Here is a 19,971-nt window from a genome sequence, read left to right as displayed (position 1 = left end):
CTGAGGAAGGAGTTTAAAAATTAATTGGAAAAACTGGGAAAAGAAACTCAAGAGAAAATTTATACCTTACAACAAGAAAACAATCCTTCAAAAATACATTTGGATAAATACAAAATGAAAATAACTCAGATCTTCAATTGGGCAAATGCAAAAAGAAAATGATTCTTTCAAAACTACATTTGGGCAAATGGAAAACTTCAAAATTTTGAACAAATGGAAAGGGAGTTGCAAAAGGTAAATGGAGATCGGTGGAAACTAAATGACTTCATGAGACAACAAGATTCTGTTAAACAAAACCAAAAGATTGAAAAAACAAAAGAAAATGTAAAATACCTCATCAGCAAAACCACTGACCTTGAGAAAAAATCAAGAAGGGACAAGCTGAGAATTATTGTCCTTCCTGAAAGCATTTAAGAGAAAAAAGCCTGGACTTAATATGACAGGATTTAGTGATGGAAAATTGCCTTAATATCTATTGAAAGAATATATTAAATTAAAAAGCTTTTACACAAACAAAACCACTGTAACCAAGATAAAAAGAAATGTAGTAAATTGGGAAACAATTCTTACAACCAGTATTTCTGATATAGGATTCATTTCTAAAAATATATAGAGAACTAAGTCAAATTTATAAAAAATCAAGCCATTTCCCATTTGACAAATGATTAAAAGTTATGCAGAGGCAATTGACAGATGAGGAAATCAAAGTGATCCATAGTCATATGAAACACTGCTCTAAATCTTTACTGATTAAAGAAATGCAAATTAAAGCATCTCTGAGGTACCACCCACCTCTCAGACTGGCCAATACATCAGAAAAGACAATAATCAGTGTTGGAAGGAATGTGGGTAATTTAGGTCACTAATGCATTATTACTGGAGCTGTGAACTCATCCAACCTTTCTGGAGAGCAATTTGGAATTATGCTCAAAGGGCAATAAAAATATGCATACCCTTTGATCTAGCAATATGAAATAATGAAAAAGGGTAAAAAAACATGATTTGTACAAAAATATTCATAGCAGCTCTATTTGTCATGGCAAAGAACAGGAAATTGAGTGAAGGTCCATTGGGGAATGGCTGAACAAATTGATATATGTATGTTATGGAACACTATTGTTCTATTAAGAACCAGGAGGAATGGAAATTCAGAGAAGCCTCCAAGGATTTGCATGATCTAATGCTGAGTGAGATGAGAAGAACCAGAAGAACACTGTACACCATAACAACCACATGGGGTTGATGATCAATTTTAATGGACTTGCTCATTCATTAATACAACAATCAAGGACAATTTGGGGGTATATGTGATGGAGAATAATGTCTTCTGTATCAAGAGAAAGAATTATGGAGTTTGTGTAACAAAGATCAAAGACATATTATCTTTAATTTTTTTTTTAAAAAGTTATCTTATAATGTAATTCTGTTATCTCTTATCCTTTATTTTTCCTTAAGGATATAGCATGGTAGGAAATTTAATGCTCCTCTCTCAGAGTTGGAAAACAAATCTAAATGGAGGATAAAGAAAGAAAAATGTATAATTGATCTGCTGGAAAAGTTAAATATGAGACTTGTGATATCTTCCAAATGAAAATATTAAATTACATATATATATATATATATGTATATATATGTGTGTGTGTGTACATATATATCTATATTTCTCAGTATGACATACCTTTTACAAAAATAGATCAAATACTAGAAAAATTAAAAATAAATATAAAAAACGTAATTTCTAAACATATCTCTATAGAGCAACATGAAATACACAGTGACTAACATAGGAAACACTCAAAAGATACAGAATTATTTGAAGACAAAATACTGGCATCCTGAATAATAAGAAGATTTAAAAAACAAATGTGTTTATAATGGAATGATAATAAGACAATCTATTTTAAAATTCTGGGATTCAGTCAAAATATCTATAGAAAAAAAGATCTAATAATTAAAAGTCTATATCACAAAATAGAAAAAGAAATCCAACCTTCTCTGTTAAGAAAAATTTAAGTTATTGATTAAAGGGAAGAGAGTTCCCTTTAATCACTTCAGGACACTGAGTTAAATAGTTCAGTAAAGAATAGTTTGATAACAGTTGATAGGTGACTTCTGAAATGTCAACCCCAAACTATTTGATTGTATTGTATATTTTATTTTTCACGGTATTGCTGTAGATGATACCTCAAATTGTTTTGGGAAGAAGGGACATGTCCAAGGGCATAGGAACAGAAGTGACCTTCCTAGTTAAGTCATCTCTCTAAACTAGAAGTGACTTGGTTATAGAATGATGATAATTCTAAGCATTAAAATTTAGAATTAAAATGGTTCTGGCAGATTTATATTTAAATTATAAGGTATTATTTTTTTTCTTTGCAACTGCTTCTACTTTTGCTTATGCTATTCCCTATAGTTAAAATATTCTTTCATCTCCTGCTATTGAAATGTTAACTGTACATTAAGAAATAAAGACTTCATAAAGACTCAATAAAGACTTCACAGATGTCACTAATCAGAAATGTTCTGTTTTTCTTTAGATTTTGCATCCTACTAGAACACTTGTATTGTTCTTGAAATCTATTCTGCATTACACTTATTGCTTACTTGTGCTGTGTAAGAGTATGTGTGTGTGTGTGTTAAATCTCCCTGATAAGCTCCAGAGTACCATTGCAATAATTTTATTTGTATTTTCCCAGTACCTTGAACAGCGATTATATAGAATATATGCTTTATAAGTTGAGAATGAATAGTTGTATGACTAAATATAATATTTGTAGAACTTCTGAGACTTCTTGAGGCCCAATAACTTTCTCTATGTCTATAGGATAAGCAGGACAGGGAGAAATTACAGAATAGCATTCTATTTCATAAAGCTTCTGGGAGGAAGGAAAATCCTGATAGAAAGACAAATAATGGCAACCAGGAGGGAGCAACATTCTGATTTTATGACATTAGTCAATACTTGGGGCACTTGAGGGTGAGAGGGAAAAAAGGAAATAATAAGGGAGCCAACTCAGGACTGAAAATTGTCTTTGGAAAGTGAGATAAAGCATTCTGTCGTGGCCTCAAAGAAGTGTGTCCCAGAGGTGTCTGCTATTCTCAGGTTCACACAATGAAGACCCTAGGGAAATAAGAGTATTTTAGTGGGTATACCCTAGGGAATGACTGGAAAAAAAATAGTAAGAGTGAGGCCTCAGAGACATCTGAATGAACGTAAATAAGAAATTCCATCCTAAAATGCTTTTAGAGATCACTAATCACACCCCACTAATCTGTTAAATATGACAAGTAGGAATCTCTGACAAATGATGGGGAAGGCTGTCTTTTCTTTCATTAATTTCTTTCTTCATTATGTTTGTCTGAAAATCTTGAATTTTTGGCAGTGACCAGAAACAGGCTAGTCCAAATGGATCCCAGCTGGGGTAATAGTATTTTTCTGAAAGTATATGGAAGGTTGGAGACAGCCCTTCAAAGGTGAGTGAGGTTGGGGTAACTTCTGCCTTATAGAAGTGTGTGATACAGGATGTCCAGCTAGACGTAATTAAGATTAGTCTGATCTCCTTTATGGGAGATAGTGAATGAAATTCAGTTGATCCCTAGTGAAAAGGAACAGAAGTCGAAGGAACTTCCTCTATGCATGAAATATAGGATAATTTTCAGGAAGAAGGAGTTGAGAGTGGAAAAAAAATATCTTAAGTTTGTCTTCTTCCCACTCCTTGCCCCAGGAGGCAAGACTGATTTAGTTTTGTCCTTAGGAAGAAGAGAGCAGATATTTTTCTGACCTATTTGCATCTAGATGGTCCCAATCAAGAGATAGGAATTTGTGGACATAACGATTGTATTCTAGTCCCTCACAAAAGATACTAACACAGTGAAGCAAATTTGACATCACTGGCATCAGTAAAAAATTAGTGAGATGGAACACATAACCGGTATATACATAACTCTGAAATTTTTTGTTGAAAATGGACAAGATATATAAAAGACAATGGGAGAGGGTAGAGTTGTATATTAAGATGATATTTGAGTAGTATCAGGAAGCAGATAAAGGAGACACAGTGATGACCATTGAGGTAGAAATCAGTAAAGGCAGAAACAGAAACAAATTTGTCATCAAGGTCTATTGCAGAGTGGAATTAGATAGATATTAGACTGAGAAGAGTTTTGTCTTTACTAAGAAGGCTGGGGAAGTGGATAGAGCACCGACCCTGGAGTCATGAGGACCTGAGTTCAAATTTGACCTCGGACACATAATAATTATATAGCTGTGTGGCCTTGGGCAAGTCACTTAACCCCATTACCTTGCAAAAAAAGAAAGGTTGGGGAATCCTAGGAACTGAAAGATCAGGAAGAGACTAGTAGCATCTGAAAATGGAGAAATGAGCAGTTCATGGACTGGGAGTTCTATGCTTTTGAGAAGTAAGGAAAATTTTTAGAAGGGAGCAAACATTTATTTATCACGTATATGCTTGAAACTCTACTACCCAGAAGAGAACAATTAATGATTAATAAGTTTAATAATAATTTCATCCTTCAAAAAGTAGAAAAGCCAACAAAGGGAATGCCTATTCCCTTGATTTTCACCAATTAGGAGGGACTAATTGTTTAGCTACAAAGAATGGTGCCCTTGAAGAAAAGTAACCATTCCACATAAAAATTAGTGATAGAGAAAGAAGGAAATTCAATATGACATGCACCTAAGATTTTGGAATTTTAGATGTTCATTAATTGGAAGAAAAGATACATACCACTGTAAAATCTATTTGTCTAAAATTCTGCAGAAGTCAAGCCAAAAGAGAGGGGAAACTGTCCAGAATTTAATTCTGGACAGAGAAACAATAGCAATAAGGAAGAGTATGAAAAACTGGGTAAAAATACTGGTGGAGATGTGAAGAAAATCAGTAACCTTGGATTTTTAAAATCTATACTGAAGAGAAAGTAGAAACATAAATAGGCAAGAATGCCAAAAAGTATATAGAGAACATTCAATTCAGAATGCTCTAAGGTTGACGAGGAAAGTTAAAACCAACAAATTGGGGTTGGGGGCTTTTGTTTTTGTTTTCTTAACTATACCAGCCCCCCCAAAGGGAGAGAGATAAAAGGAAGGATAGAGTAACTGCATATCCATGACAAATGACTGGTTCCTTTCTACCAACTCACTTAACCTCTTACTTTGAACCAGAGGAAAAAGAAAAGTATTCTCTCCTGCTCCTATTACTGGGTGATTAATATTTCACCTGAGAAGGTAACAGTCTACTGTCCTAGATATTGCTTAGAGTCTCTCTCCTCCTTTTCTTTCTCTTCCCTCTTTGCCACCTTCTCTCCTAAGGTCTGTGCTTGAAAGTTTCAGTGTCTAGGTAAAAATGTTTTTCCTCCCTCTTTTATCCATCAACCAACCCTCTATTATTAATAAAATAGAATTCTTCCTAGTCCTCTTCTTCATATTCCACCTCTCTATTTGGAATGGAAATCCTTGTATCAATGGTCATCATCTCCATTAATGGATACAACTTCTTTTACGCCTCCAAAACACTGGGTCGGGAGGAAGAGGGTATTTAGCCCTAGTTCCTCACTGCCACCTCTAGAATTTTTCCCTATGACTTCACTGAACAATATCTTTGTGGGAGTGGAAGAGCAGGAAAGGAATAAGCATTTATATAGATTATATTATGTGTCAAACACATTCATATACACTCATATTTCTATCAAGCATATTTATGTATATACATGTATAGATACAAATATGTAAATGCATGCATATGTTTACACAGACATACTCTAAAAATAACTGACTATAGTGGGTACAGTTATATAAGTCAGATTTAAGGAAAAATTATAAAATGCTATTTCAATAGAGTTTTAGATGTGCATTTTATCATTTAAAAACCACCCCCACATTTTAAGATAGGTAATATAAGCATTAATATTCCCATTTTAAATGTTCAGATGGCTTGAGCATTTTACTCATAGTCACAGAGTTAACCAGTAGCAAGTCCCAAGTCTTCACTCCCAATTAAGTTCTTTTTTCAATAAAGCTCCTTCAGTTACCCAGTAACATTCTCTGTTTCTAATGAAGCATATCTTTTTTTTTTAGTTTTTTTTTTTTGTAAGGCAAACAGGATTAATTAGCTTTCCCAAGGCCACACAGCTAGGTAATTATTAAGTGTCTGAGACTGGATTTGAACCTAGGTACTCCTGACTCCAGGGCCGGTGCTCTATCCACTGCACCACCTAGCTGCCCCTTAATGAAGCATATCATGAAAAGTATTAGGCTTTATCAGGACGGTTGTGGAATACTGGGAACTGAAAGATCAGAAGGAAACTAGTAACAGCTAAAATGGAGAAATGAGCAATTCAGAAGGGGGGTCCAGTGTTTTTCAGAAGTAAGAAAAAGGGGAAGCTGGGTGACCCAGTGGATAGAGCACTGGCCCTGGAGTCAGGAGGACCTAAATTCAAATCTGGCCTTAGTCACTCAATACTTACTTAGATGTGTGATCTTGGGCAAGTCACTTAATTCCATTGCCTTGCCAACAAACAAACAACAACAACAAAAAGTAAGGAAAAAACTTTAGAGGGGGAACAACATTTATTTATCATTTACCATATGTTAGGCACTATGCTAAGCACTTTATAAATAATGTCTCATCTGATCCATACAACAACCTGGGAGTTAGGTATTATGGTAATCCTCACTTTACAGTTGAGGAAAGTGAGGTATACAGAGGTTAAGTGAATTACCCAAGGGATACCCAGCTAATAAGTTTCTGAAGTGGGACTTGAACTCAGGGTTTCCTGACTCCAGACTCTCCAATGCTCTATCTACTGTGCTACTTAGCTGTCCACCCCACCAAGGATTTAGGATTTATCTGCCTGCAGCATTTCTTTCCAAAGTAACTATTCTAGAGGAAGCTAAGAAGGAAAAAGAAAAAGCTACTTTTCAAAGGTAAGTTGAAATGTAAGATTCTAGAAAATGATGTGAAGCATAGTGTTCCCCTTAAGAGTCATGTTGTCTCTTACAACACTATAAAGAACACAAAGGAGTTAACAATCAATTTCCAATCTTTTTATTATATTATAGGATTACTGAGAAGTTATTAAGAGATGATGTCTATAAGGTGCTTTGTAAGTCTTACATTATCAGTTTCTTAGAGAGATTGATTGGTAATTTCAATTATTAATTTTTTAAAAGCTGAAAACTCTTTTAGATGTTCTCTTTGGAAACTACCTTTAGAATATGGAGACCAATATTTTTGAATGTCTTCAATAGTTCATAAAGATGAATTTAATTTTTTTAAATAGCTGTAGAAATATCACTCATTCTATCTCTCCTTTCCTCAACTAGGTTCAGATCCAACAGTAATGTAACAGTGGAGAACCAGACTGCTGTCTCTGAGTTCTTCCTCTTGGCCTTCTCCAGTCATCAAGACTTTCTTTTCACATTATTCCTGGTTGTGTACCTCATGGCCCTCCTGGGAAACATGTTGATTCTTATGGCTGTCTGTTCAGATCCACATCTCCACACCCCCATGTTCATCCTCCTGATCAACCTGTCCTTGGGAGACCTGTGTTTCACCTCCACCACAGTTCCCAGGCTCCTTTATTCTCTATTTACTGGAGACCAGTCCATTAGTCACACAGCCTGTTTGACCCAGGTCTTCTTTTTCTTGATGGCAGGCAATGTGAGTAGTTATGTGCTGGCAGTTATGGCATGGGACCGATACATGGCTGTTTGCCGACCCCTACATTATGCTTCTGTGGTGACTCTACCACGTTGCATGATACTCATGGGAGGGGTCTGGGTTGGCACAACCCTCCATTCCCTTCTCTACACAGCCCTCATTGCAAGGCTTACCTTCTGCAGTAGACATGATATCCCACACTTCTACTGTGATGTCTACCCTTTGCTGCAACTTGCCTGTTCTGACACTTCTCTCAACTATGCTGTAGCCCTAATTGAGGGCAGTGCAGACATCATCTTGCCTGTTACTTGTATTGTCACCTCCTATGCCTTCATTGGAGCTGCAGTGAGTGGAGTCCGAGCCACTGGGGGTCTGCAAAAGGCAATTGCCACTTGTGGATCCCACTTAGCTGTGGTCATGCTTTTCTATGGAACACTAATTATTGTTTATATACAACCCTTAGGTCAAGCTGAGACTCAAAATAAGAGTGGAGATCTTGTAGCCTCAGTTATGTTCTCAGTGGTGGCCCCTACACTCAATCCCTACATCTATAGCCTTCAGAACCGTAAAATTAAAGTATCTCTGGCTCGTATATTCAAAGTTAACTGGATATAGTGACAGTCAAAAAATGGCCAGTTTACAATTATTATTATTATTAGTAGTAGTAGTAGTAGTAGTAGTAGTACTAAGTAGTAGTAGTAGTAGTAGTAGTAGTAGTAGTAGTAGTAGTAGTAGTAGTAATCCTTATAACAACCCAGGAAGATGAGGAAAATCAAGTGAACAAGTTAAATGACTTCTACAGGGTCATTCAGTTTCTAAGTATCAGGCAGGATATGAGCTCAGGTTTGATTTTCTTCTTGATTCTGAACTTCATGCTCTATCCATTGTTCCAGATGACTACAAATGGCTTGATGTTTTTCACTGGAGTAATATATCCCTAACCTTTTCTTTTTCATGTCTTCTATACAGTGATTAAGCAAACACACACACACACACACACACACACACACACACACACACAGAGACACTTAAAGAAAGCATATTTGTACCTCAAAAGCTATTTGATTTCAGGCCTGTGATTGGAGTAATAGATCATCTATATCCAGATCTGCAACTGAAAGTACCAACATGCAAATAGAATCCAGTTTAATTAGTCTTTCATCTTTCCACCTAACCCTGAATTTCAACTTTTTTTTCCTTCCTCAGAAACTTTCTAGTTCTCTTGGGAAATAGTATATATTTTCTCTTCCTTCCTCCATATACCTCAGTTTAAGGTAAACTTATGGGGAAAATTCATGACTTTTCTTAGGAACAGTAAAGATGGAGTCAGGTTTCTTCATTAATATAAATGCAATAAACATTCATTATCAATGTCATAAAGTCATAACTGATTGGCTAGGAAAATAAGTGTTATCTAGGAACTGAGGTTCTTAACCTAGAGTCTGTATATAGATTTCAATAGGTCTGTAAATCTTGATGGAAGGAAAAAAATCTGCATTTCTGTTTTTACTAACTTTTAACTTCCTTTGTAATCCTACATATTTTATTTTATACATTCAAAAATATTATTCTGAAAAGGGATCCATAGACTTTGTGAGACTGCCAAAGGAAATTAACAAAAAGATTAAAAACTCTCATTTGGTAGATATTTGTTTTTTATTTTAGGTTTTTGTTTTTTATTTTTTCTAAGGCAATAGGGTTAAATGGCTTGCCCAAGGCCACACAGCTAGGTAATTATTAAGTGTTTGAAGTCGGATTTGAACTTAGGTACTCCTGACTCCAGGGCCGGTGCTCCATCCATTGCTCCACATAGCCACCCTCATTTGGTAGATATTGAGAAAATAGGGAGATGATTACCTAATGTTTATTGAGAGCTTGTCCCTTGTAGGGCTAGACAGCTTCATGCTCACTTCTTTCATTTTCTTTCCTCATCCTCAGCAGTCAGGTAACATTTAATACAAGCATACTCAAACAGAATAGCTTAATGCAATAAATGTACTTTTTCAGGTTTGAAGGAATAGGGAATTTCTGTTGTATGATAGATAATGAATATGCATATGTTTATATTTATATATATATATATGTATGTATCTATATCTGAATCTATCTATCATCTATCTGTCTGTCTGTCTATCGATCTTTCTATCATCTCTCTAATCTATGTATCTGAGGTCTCTTCTGCCCTGGGTGAATTTTGCCCCTTCTATAATGGGAGCAGTAGCTACAGATGTTTCAAGATTCAGTGTTTCTATGGAAAGCATCATTTTGAGTGCCATGAAGATAATTGGAGAAATCCTCTGATCAGTTAGATTGGGGTACTTTCCCATGGGCTTGGGTATTTGCTCTGGTCTTTTTCCTGTGGAAAATGTGCTTTGATCCCTTTCTGAAGGTGGCTAGGTGGAGCAGTAGATAGAGCACTGACTCTGGAATCAGGGCCTGAGATTAAATTGGGCCTTAGAATTCAGGGAAAACTATGTATATAAACACAATAAATTAGAAATCAGAATGTTTAGTACTATTTCTGAGCTGGTCAAAACTGCTCATTGCAAACATCTCCAAGTTTAGGTAAAGCTTACTTGCAAAGAACCACTGGTCTGTCAAGCAGCCCAAAATTTCATAAGTTCTCTTAATTAGTTAGATGCTACTCCACTGTCTGGAAATGATAGCCTATTTAATTACAGAGGCCATGTTCACACAACACACACTCTCATAGTTTGGTTAAATGGTTGACATTGCTGTCTAGAACAATATTTTTTATATAAGAGCAAATTAGAATGACATAGTCCCAAAGGTCATTTTGTTTAACTACCAACCTGAAACCAAATTCCCTTCTATAAAATTTCCAAATGTTTATCTATTTTCTTCTTGAACAATTCTAGTTTTTACCTCATGAGGCAAATCTTTACTCTTTGGGATTGGTCTACAAGTGTTTTATGAATAAATGATTTATTAATTATTAATGAATTATTATTTATTGAGGAATAAAGATGTGATCTTTTGGTTTGAAGTATCAGAAAGACCAACTATTTCAGTACCTAGATAAGAACAAAATAACTAAAATGCTTCAAAATAAGATAAGATGGAGACAAAATAAGCAGGTAGGAGTCCATTGATATGAAACCCCCCCCAAAAAAATATTTTGTAATGCAAAAATGTGTCAAAAAAGGTTCACAACTAGGCTTTTTAGTAATTAATAAGACTACACCTCTCATTATGCAGATGAGGAAACTGTGTCCTAAATAAATTGAATTAATGAATCAATAAATTATAATCATTTATTAAGCACTTACCATGAACTAGGCTGTATTGGAAATATAAATTTGCATTTGTATTTATAAGAAAGATCATTCTTACTACAAGGGGCTTACATTCTAATGGGGGAAGACAATTATATAAAAGGGAGGGAGAAAGGGTTAAATAAAAGAAATTTATTAGTGTCAGCATGTGTAGAAATAGTCAAGAATTTATGTGGAAGCCTGATTATGCAAAAAAAAGCTCATTTATCAGAACTGAAGGTATCATTGGAATACAAGGTTCTGATGGTGGTCATGGTAGTAGCAGAAGGGTAGTGGGAAAGATAAAGAAGACAAAAATGGTTGCACTGCAAGTCACTTTGTAAGGAAACAATCAAAATGTAGATAAAAAGACAGAGAGATACTGAGAGACAGACAGAGAGAGAGAGAGAGAGAGAGAGAGAGAGAGAGAGAGAGAGAGAGAAACAGCAAAAGTGGGGTTATTGAGAGTTGCTTTGGACACAGCAGTTGCTTTAGACACTTCTGATTTCCAGCTTTGAGAGAGAAAATTGATTAGGCTAACAACACTTCAGTCTGCTAGAGAGACACCAGAGTAACTAGCAGTGTTCCAATTCCACTCTAGAGAGTTCTGGTAACTTCCCCTTAGGCAAGATCTGCGACTCTTTTGAGCTAAGATACCTCATTCCCAATAGGAGGACTACTTGACTATGTCTTTTCTACTAGTTTGGATAAATGAGTTTCTTGCCTAAGTGTTATATGTGTTCATTGTGGAACTGATATTTAGTGGGAATGGAGTCAAACCTTGGATATAGAGTTTGAAGTTCTGCAGCCAAATACTGAGATCAGCTGGGGGTTGGGAGATCCAAGAGATAGCTGTGGTCCTTTTAAGCGATGAAATCACAAAATTGTCTAATTGGGGGGAGGTAAAGAAAAGGCATAAATCTTAATTCATAGGTTACTACAAAAGTTTACAGGTTAATTCACAGAGTTCTTTAGTAAGGTAAAGGATGTGATTTTTAAGAGGATAGTAAGTTTAAGCAAAGAAGAAACAGCTACAAGTTGGGCTAGTGAGAACATCAAAGATAATTAAGGGGGCAGAAGGGAAGGTGATGGGAAACAGCCAGGAGACAAGTAGCTGGGCTGGGATCGCAGGGATCTATCCCAGAGAAAAGAGTGGGTTGAACCATTATAGGGAGCCTAGTCTACCTTCTGTGCAGGGTGGAATTAAGGTAGCACTAGGAGGGACTAAGGAGGGGCTTAATGTCAAAGTTGGACATATTGCAATCGGTCTCTGACGTAGTGATGCCATTTTGGTCTTGTCAACAAGGAAGGACAAGAAGCAACCTACCAGTGCATGGTTAAAGATTAACCTTAAACTTTTAAATTAAGGTTAAGAATTTATAATCTAACTGGGAGTTGGGGTCTTTGTTAATTCAAGGTAGCCTTGGGGAATTTATGATGTGGAACTAGGAGAATCTGGTGAGATAATTTGGGGACACTAGGTAGCATTACCCAGTCAGCTAGTACTGAGTCAATATAGGGAAGGTTCAACAGTTTCAAAAGAGTAACTATTTTAACAGTGTCTGTTTGCTGGACACATTCCTTACCCAAAGAGATTTTCAGATGTTACAATATTTGTCTCAATACAAATATATGACTGTCTCTCCCATTAAATTTTAAATGCCTGGAGGGCAGAATAAATTTGCCTTTCCTTCTTTATGTTTGGCATGTAATGGCTCTTAATAAATACTTATTGACAACTTTGGGCTGTTTGGTTCCCTTTTATCATCCAGGGGCTCAACATTCTTGTAATAAAAACAATAGTAGGCATTTATGTATAATGTCAAGGTGTGCCAAGTCTTTTAAAAACATCCCATATGATCCTCATAACAACCCTGGCAAGGGGGTGCTAATTATTAGGTCCGTGTTCCAGATGAAGAAATTGAGGCAGAAAGAGGTTAAGTGACTTTTTTTAGGGTCACAGGGTCATCTAGCGTTTGAGGTCAAATGTGAGCTCCAGAGCCAAAGCTCGGCTCGCTGCGCCACCTAGCGGAATCTAGCTCCTCCTTCATGTCAGTAGGAAAATCCTGACATTAGCAGTTGGTCTTCGGAATTTCTGTTTCCGGTTCCAGGTCACTAAGGACGGAAGAGGATCGGCCTTGATTTTTTTTTTAAAGGGCGGGGCAGAAATGCGTCCTCTGATTGGCCGAGAATTCGGACCCTGTTCATTAGTAACCATTTCTTCTCCCGCCTTTCCCCGACCCCCCCCCCCCCACTCCACCAGGAAAAGAGAAATAAGCGAGTTTAGGGTTCGAAACTGGCCAAAAAATAAAATAAAAACCCAGAAGACACCTTTAAGACCCAGAAAGTATGCAAAGTGTGCTTCTGGGAGTTGTAGTTTGAAGCCTCCCTGCGTCCAACCACCCCGGCGCACCCCCCATCCGGGGAGTGGAGCTGGAGGAGGATGCGCGCGCAGCTTGGTGCCGGGGGCTTGGCCCGCTGGCGCCCTGTATCCCGGCCGCGGGCCCCGGCGCTCCAGCGGGTCCGAGAGGGCCGGGGGTACACAGACCCGCCTGGGGCAGCTGGACCCTCGGGCTTTGTCCAGGGAGCTCCCGCTCCTCAGCCCCGAACTGGTGGACAGCAAGGGCCATGCACCACCAGTGTCCGGGCAGTGCCTGTTGCGCCTGCGCAAGGTCTCCGCTTCAGGACCTGGGACAGCGACCGCGTGTGCTGCGGGTCATGGAACTGGGAGAGTCGCGGCGCTTTTAAACTTAATCTACGGGGTTAATATTTTCCCCATCCTAAATCTGGACAATCAGCAAAATGACGGATTAGACCCTGATTTTGAGCATTTTCTGATTCCAACATTAAGATTTTTAGCAGAGCTTCTGGTGTCATCATCACTTCTCCACAATTTTTGCAGGACTCTAGAGACAGGCTACTATCATTAAGACTCTGGGGTTCCTTCTGCTCACTAAGAACAATCTCTGCCCACAGATCTCTGCCCTTAGAAGAACATGAAGCTGCTTAACCCAAGTAAAGGGGATTGTCTCCCTGAAGGAAATACAGATTTGAAATTCATGGGGAGAGTCTCCTATGCAAACCACTAAACAAGGTGATGGACAGTCTCTTGAGCTCCACATGGACAAGACTGAGTCCTGAGAATCCATACACCTTGGGGGCAACATCCAGTCTTAGGAAGGGTTAAAGCAGCTCTTGAAGCTGCTCGACAGAGTTTTAGGTGGTATCAATACTCAAAAGTGACTAGACCCCAAGCAGCTCTCATTCAACTTCGAGAGCTCTGTTTTCAGGGTCTGAGGCCAGAGATTCACACCAAAGAACAGATCCTGGAGCTGCTCATGTTAGAACAATTTTTGACCATCCGGCCTGGGGATATTAGAATTTGGGTAGAGTCTCAGCATCCTACAAATAGTGAAGAGATAGTGAACCTGGTAGAGTGCTTGATCCAGTCAACTAAGGAGAGAGATGAGAATTACAGAAAGATGATGGGAAGGGAACTAAGAGGGTGAGATAGGTATCTAAAATAAGGAATCCATGGGAAAAATAGGAAAAAAGGTGCCCTGGGAACTTGGAATTCCAATATAGGATCAAAGGATTTTGTTATCAAGCCCATTGTCTCATTCATAGTTCACTCTGGATAGTAGTGTGGGGGTATTTTGCCTTATAGATAAGGCTACTATAGATTGAGATAGCTTTTGTGAGGAGTGATTTTTTTATTTTGCCTTTTTGCAATTCATAGTGTGGGATAAAGTAAGGAATAGCCAAATTGTCAAATTATTTGATGTTTATAGTGGATGTATGCCAATTCTCCATTAAAAAAAGTGAGTGAAATTTAAACTTCGGGAAATCATGCCTTAAATATTTAAGGTAAGATGTCTGACGTAGTGGGTTATGATCAGAAATGTGAGCCTGACTCCTAGCCTCAATTTTTTAAAGGTGTGATCTTGGTCAAGTAACTTCATATTTGAGTCCCAGTTACCTCATCTGTAAAGTGATGCCTCTGGCATCACTTTTAATTCTTAATCTCTTATGAGTCATAGTCTTTTCTATATCTTATTCTCAGCAAATTAGAACTAGAAATCTAGTCTTCTGACTCCTACCATGTCCTCCTTCCACTAAAACATAGTGCTTCCATAATAATGAAATTAAAATCATCTATCTGATCCTTCTGCTTTCTTTAAGAATTACAATTTATTTCCTTTCATGTCAAATAAGGTAAGACGCCTCTCTTTTCATAATTCAAAGGAATCTCAAAGGTCATTTGACATGTTAGTTGAACAGGAATATGGATGCTGTATGATTCTGGGCATATCACTTAACCTCTTTCTATCTCAGTTTCATCAATTGTAAGCTGAAAGTAATCTTAGCTCTTAGTCATTGTGAGGATCTTATGATATAATATGTGTATGCCATAGCCTAGTAGAAGCTTAAATGCTTATTCCTTCCCTTTATTATTAAAAAAACCTTTCACTTGAAGACCTCTGGTGAGAGGCTCCTGAGGCAGATCATTCTATATTGGACAGGTATCTTTTCTTTAAATCAAACGCAAATCTACCTTGCTATAACTTCTAGCTCTTCTCTTGAGGGCCAATGCAATGTAAGGTTACCATCACTTTTAATAATTTATTCTAGAATTTAGCCAGGGAAAGAAGTCAAGCTCAATAAAGTAAAAATGATGGGAAATTTAGGAGGAAGTGAATACTCTATATTATAATTTGTAATAGAGCAAGAAGAAATCTAAGCATCTGATAGTGTGAGGATTTTGGAAAATTAACTTTCAAGGAGTTCAAAAAGAATAGATAAGATTCAGGGATGAGGGAAGTTCTGTAGGGGACTTGGCCCAAGAAGTCATGGATGAAATTTTTATATCACTAAGGTAAGTTATCCTGATGGTGAAGAAAAAGGGGACTTATCTTCAAAGATTATGGATGCACAGTGAACCCATCAACCAAATTAGAGTATTAAAAAAAACACATGAAGAAAATAGAATGAAGTGTAGTTTATGAAGGATGGAAACAAAAGTCACTGTTATGCAAAAATACCTTCCTCATTTTTTAACTCCTACTTAAAGATGAATATGTCCTGGGACTTTCCGTGAATGCTAAAAACTGCTGAAAGAACTTTTTAAAATACTGGGGCAAGGGAATATCAAAGAAATGATGGAACAGTGTTCATGATAAATGGAGTAATAATAATAATGGTTGCTGGGACAAGATGGAACTATTTAATGCTTAATTTGCTCATTTTTTCTATCAAGTAGTATGATCTTCAGACTGAGAGAAATAGAACAAAAATGGTAAACAAGTTAAAACTGAAAATAAATAGAAGAGATGCTAGGAGAATACCTAGACACTCTCAGTGAGTTCAGTTCATCCAGGCTAAATGTCACTATCCTTGCACACTTAAAAGAACTGGCTGTTGGGATTGTTTAACTCTGTTTAGTAGTATTTGAAAAAGCTTGGAGAATTAGAGAGGTTCTAGAGAACTACAAAGAGGCAAATAAATCATAAAAAGAAAAGGTGGGAGCCTGTGAACCAAGAGAGGCAAGTTTAACTTCATTTCCTGGAATACTAGAATGGGTTTTTAAGAGAATTATTTGTGAACATTCATATTTTTTTAAATTTTTATTTAAGGTAGTGAGGTTAAGTGACTTGGCCAAGGTCACACAACTAGGCAATTATTAAATGTCTGAGGACAGATTTGAACTCAGGTCCTCCTGACTTCAGGGATAGTATTCTATCCACTATACCACCTTGCTGCCCTCAAGTTATCTCAATTCTTAATTGACTACTCTTATGTCATAAAATAATCTACTTCTAACAAAAGTTTTTGGGCTATGTGTTCTGTCAAGGAGAGTATGTTTTGAACATAATATATCCCATAGAATTCATCTTTTTGACTGAGGTTGTGGGTATCTTTCACATGGATTGTTGTCTAGTTACACATCATCTATTCTGTACCTATGCTGTTGATTTTTTATTGATATGTTTTGTTTTTAATATTACAAATCTCAGATTTCTTTCACTTCTTAAGAAGTCTCTTTAAAAAAAAGGTGGAAAATAGTTAATTAAAACTGATAATATAGTGTCATTACCTGAAATAGCTTTGTATATTTCAATACAACTCTGGAATAATCTCCTCCCCCTCTAACTCATTTCCTAAAAATTTAAAAGAAATCCCATTCTCTACTCTATTGGAAAAAAAGGAAAAAGAAAACAATTTTCTTGTAACATCTATATAGTCAAACAAAAGAGATAATCTCAATGTCTGAATGCAATTAATATAATATATAGCAGGTTTCAGTTTCAGTCTCTGGAACCAAAATGGTCTTTCAGATCATAAGGGTTTAATGAGAAGCCTTATATTTGTATTAAAAACATAGCATAGTTTCATTTAAGTCTTTCCATAATTTTGATAATTTATTACATCATATTTTAATACTATAATTGATATAATTTTCTTCAATGGATGGTTTTTCCTTGGTTATCAGTTTTTTGCTACAAGAAAAGTAAGAGTGAATTAAGCAACTATTGTCAGATCAATATTATGAAAAAGAATAGTTATGGGGATTTGAAAAACTGGTAGAGAATCAAATGAGCAAAGAACAATCAATAAAATAACAACTGTAAAAAAAAACAACTTTTAAAGGGGTAAGAAGGAACATCGATACAATTACCAATGCAAGTATGACTATTATGAAGTTATCTACCTTTTTTCCCCTATTCATTCTCTTAAGATAATTGGATAATGTGTCATGTGTGGACCATGTTGAAGGAACCATGTTGAATAACCAGAAGGAGAAAAAACATAGAAGGATGAGAGGGGCATCAGTATAGGCTTCATGTAGTGATAGACTGTCATAGGAGAGAAAGTGTTTACGTTCTTGGTCCCAGAGAAATAACAGGTAGAATTTTTAAAGAAGATTATTTAGGTTTGATGCAAGGTTCAAAATGTGCATATTAAAAGGAGGATTCTTGGTCAGTTATCATTTAGGTTACAAGTTCTCAGATGTCCTTTCCAGAACCTGGAGTCTGTGGTTCAGTGAAGAATATCATTATCTAGTCTGTTGAATGTCAGTTTTTCATTTTAAGTATTCATTCTAATAGATTAATATGGCATCTATAACATTTTAAGTCACTGTTTAATATTTTGAATAGTACAGTACCAAGAATGAAGTCTTTGCATAGTCTAGTACAGACCTGCCTGCAGGCTAACATTTAACCATCTGCAAATGCCTTTCCAAAAAAAAAAAGCAAAGCTAAGTTGAAAGGGCAAAATTAAGAGAAGGTTCAAAATAGAGGTTTGAAGAGTTAATGTGTCTGAGAGGCAAATCTTTTGCCTCGAAGAAGGCTCCTCAGAGCCACTTTCACATCTTGGTTTCTCAGGCTATAGAGGAAAGGGTTGAGCATTGGAGTTACTACTATGTATACCACAGAGGTCACAATATCTTTGGTGGGGGAAGTAGATGGAGGACTTAAATACGTGCTCAAAACTGTACTATAAAAGACAGAGACAACAGAGAGGTGAGAGCCACAAGTGGAGAAGGCCTTTTTCCTGCCACCCCCAGAGGAAGGCATCCTGAGAATGGTAGAGACAATGCAGATATAAGAGACCAGAGTACATAGAAAAGGAAGTGCTAAAACTGGACCACCAACCAAAAAAACAATTAATTCATTGAGATGAGTAGGAGAACAGGAAATTTTCAACAGAGGACTAATGTCACAAAAAAAGTGAGATATTTCTCCTACCACACAAAAGGAGAGTTTTGCCATGAGCAAGGTATGTAACAGAGCATGAAGATTATTGATCACCCAACATAAACTCACCAGGAGGACACAGAGTTGAGGGCTCATGGCTGTGGTATAATGGAGTGGGTGACAAATGGCCATGTAGCGATCATATGCCATCACAGTAAGCAAGAAACTGTCCATGTCCCCAAATGTAAGAAAGAAATACAGCTGTGTTAGGCATCCTGTATAGGAGATAGTGTGTTGCTGCGTATAGAGGTTATGTAGCATTTTCAAGACTATGGAGGAAGACAGACCTATATCAGCAAAAGAAAGACTGGCCAGGAAGAAATACATAGGGGTATGGAGACGAGATTCAAAAACAATGGCAAGGAAGATGACGACATTCCCAGCCAGAGTGATCAGGTACATGCACAGAAACAATCCAAAGAAGAGGTGTTGGTATTCTGGCCACTGGGAGAACCCCTGGAGAAGAAACTCAGAGACACTGGTCTGATTTCCATGTGCCATGACATTGACATGTTAAGGGGTCACAAAGCAAAAGACCTAAGAAAATAAGGAAAATAAAAAAAATATTCTTTAAATATATTATAGAGTAGAGTGAAAGGAAGTAGAACAAAAATCAAGATAGCTAGGTTCTACAGGAAATATATTCATACCTTCCTGGCTTTGATTTTATCTTACATATTGGAGTTTACATGTTTGACCATTCCTCTCTCCCTTTCTCTCAGTCTTTCAGCAAATACAATCTACTTCCCAACTACCAATAAATATAGTCAGGACTCGCTTACCTTTAACAATTCTTCTCCTACAGCAGATTACTCTCTGTCATGGGGAGGGGGTGGGAAAGAGAGAGTGGTAGAAAAATGTGAAATTCAAAAGTTTACACAAAGATGAATCTTGAAAATTATCTTTGCATGTAATTGAAAAAACAATATACAACAATATTCAAAAATTCTTCTCTTAGCCTAAACTCCCTCAGGCTATATCATCATATATCTCCTCTCTGAACTGACTGCCTACACTCTTATCACCCTCTAATTCCTACAAGAAATGGTACAGGTTTGTCTAAATCAACAAGTGTTTCTAAATACATTTGTAAATCAGTGATATTTTTGTATAAATCCTTCAGAATTCTGTCTCAAGGAGCAGAAGAAGATGGTATACTTTAGCATAAATTTTTTTACTTGTCTTTTATTTAAAAAAAAAGGATCCAGGAATGCCCCATTTGACCAATATTCAAATAGTACTATTGCTGGGGGTCACAAA

General features: G+C 36.7%; 2 protein-coding genes and 1 pseudogene across 2 annotated transcripts; 2 read left to right on the top strand and 1 right to left on the bottom strand.

Moving 5' to 3' along the window:
- The first annotated feature begins 7,460 nt into the window (after nt 1-7,460).
- On the top strand, nt 7,461-8,294 carry LOC141508680 (olfactory receptor 1C1-like). The gene has a single exon (XM_074217544.1). The coding sequence runs from the start codon at nt 7,461-7,463 to the stop codon at nt 8,292-8,294; it is 834 nt and encodes a 277-aa protein (XP_074073645.1).
- A 5,103-nt stretch (nt 8,295-13,397) lies between these two features.
- LOC141508613 (uncharacterized) overlaps nt 13,398-19,971 on the top strand; it is a 35,602-nt pseudogene continuing 29,028 nt past the window's right edge.
- LOC141513616 (olfactory receptor 1N1-like) lies at nt 18,265-19,212 on the bottom strand. Its single transcript, XM_074223615.1, has one exon. The coding sequence runs from the start codon at nt 19,210-19,212 to the stop codon at nt 18,265-18,267; it is 948 nt and encodes a 315-aa protein (XP_074079716.1).

The sequence above is a fragment of the Macrotis lagotis genome, chromosome 1 (genome assembly GCF_037893015.1).
Source record: "Macrotis lagotis isolate mMagLag1 chromosome 1, bilby.v1.9.chrom.fasta, whole genome shotgun sequence".
NCBI lineage: Eukaryota > Metazoa > Chordata > Mammalia > Peramelemorphia > Peramelidae > Macrotis > Macrotis lagotis.
The sequence above is the reverse complement of the archived record's forward strand: the minus strand, read 5'-3'. Positions and strand labels throughout refer to the sequence as shown.

Coding starts and splice junctions, on each gene's coding strand:
- LOC141508680 (XM_074217544.1), top strand. CDS start 7,461: ATGGCCCTCCTGGGAAACATGTTGATTCTTATGGCTGTCTGTTCAGAT.
- LOC141513616 (XM_074223615.1), bottom strand. CDS start 19,212: ATGGCACATGGAAATCAGACCAGTGTCTCTGAGTTTCTTCTCCAGGGG.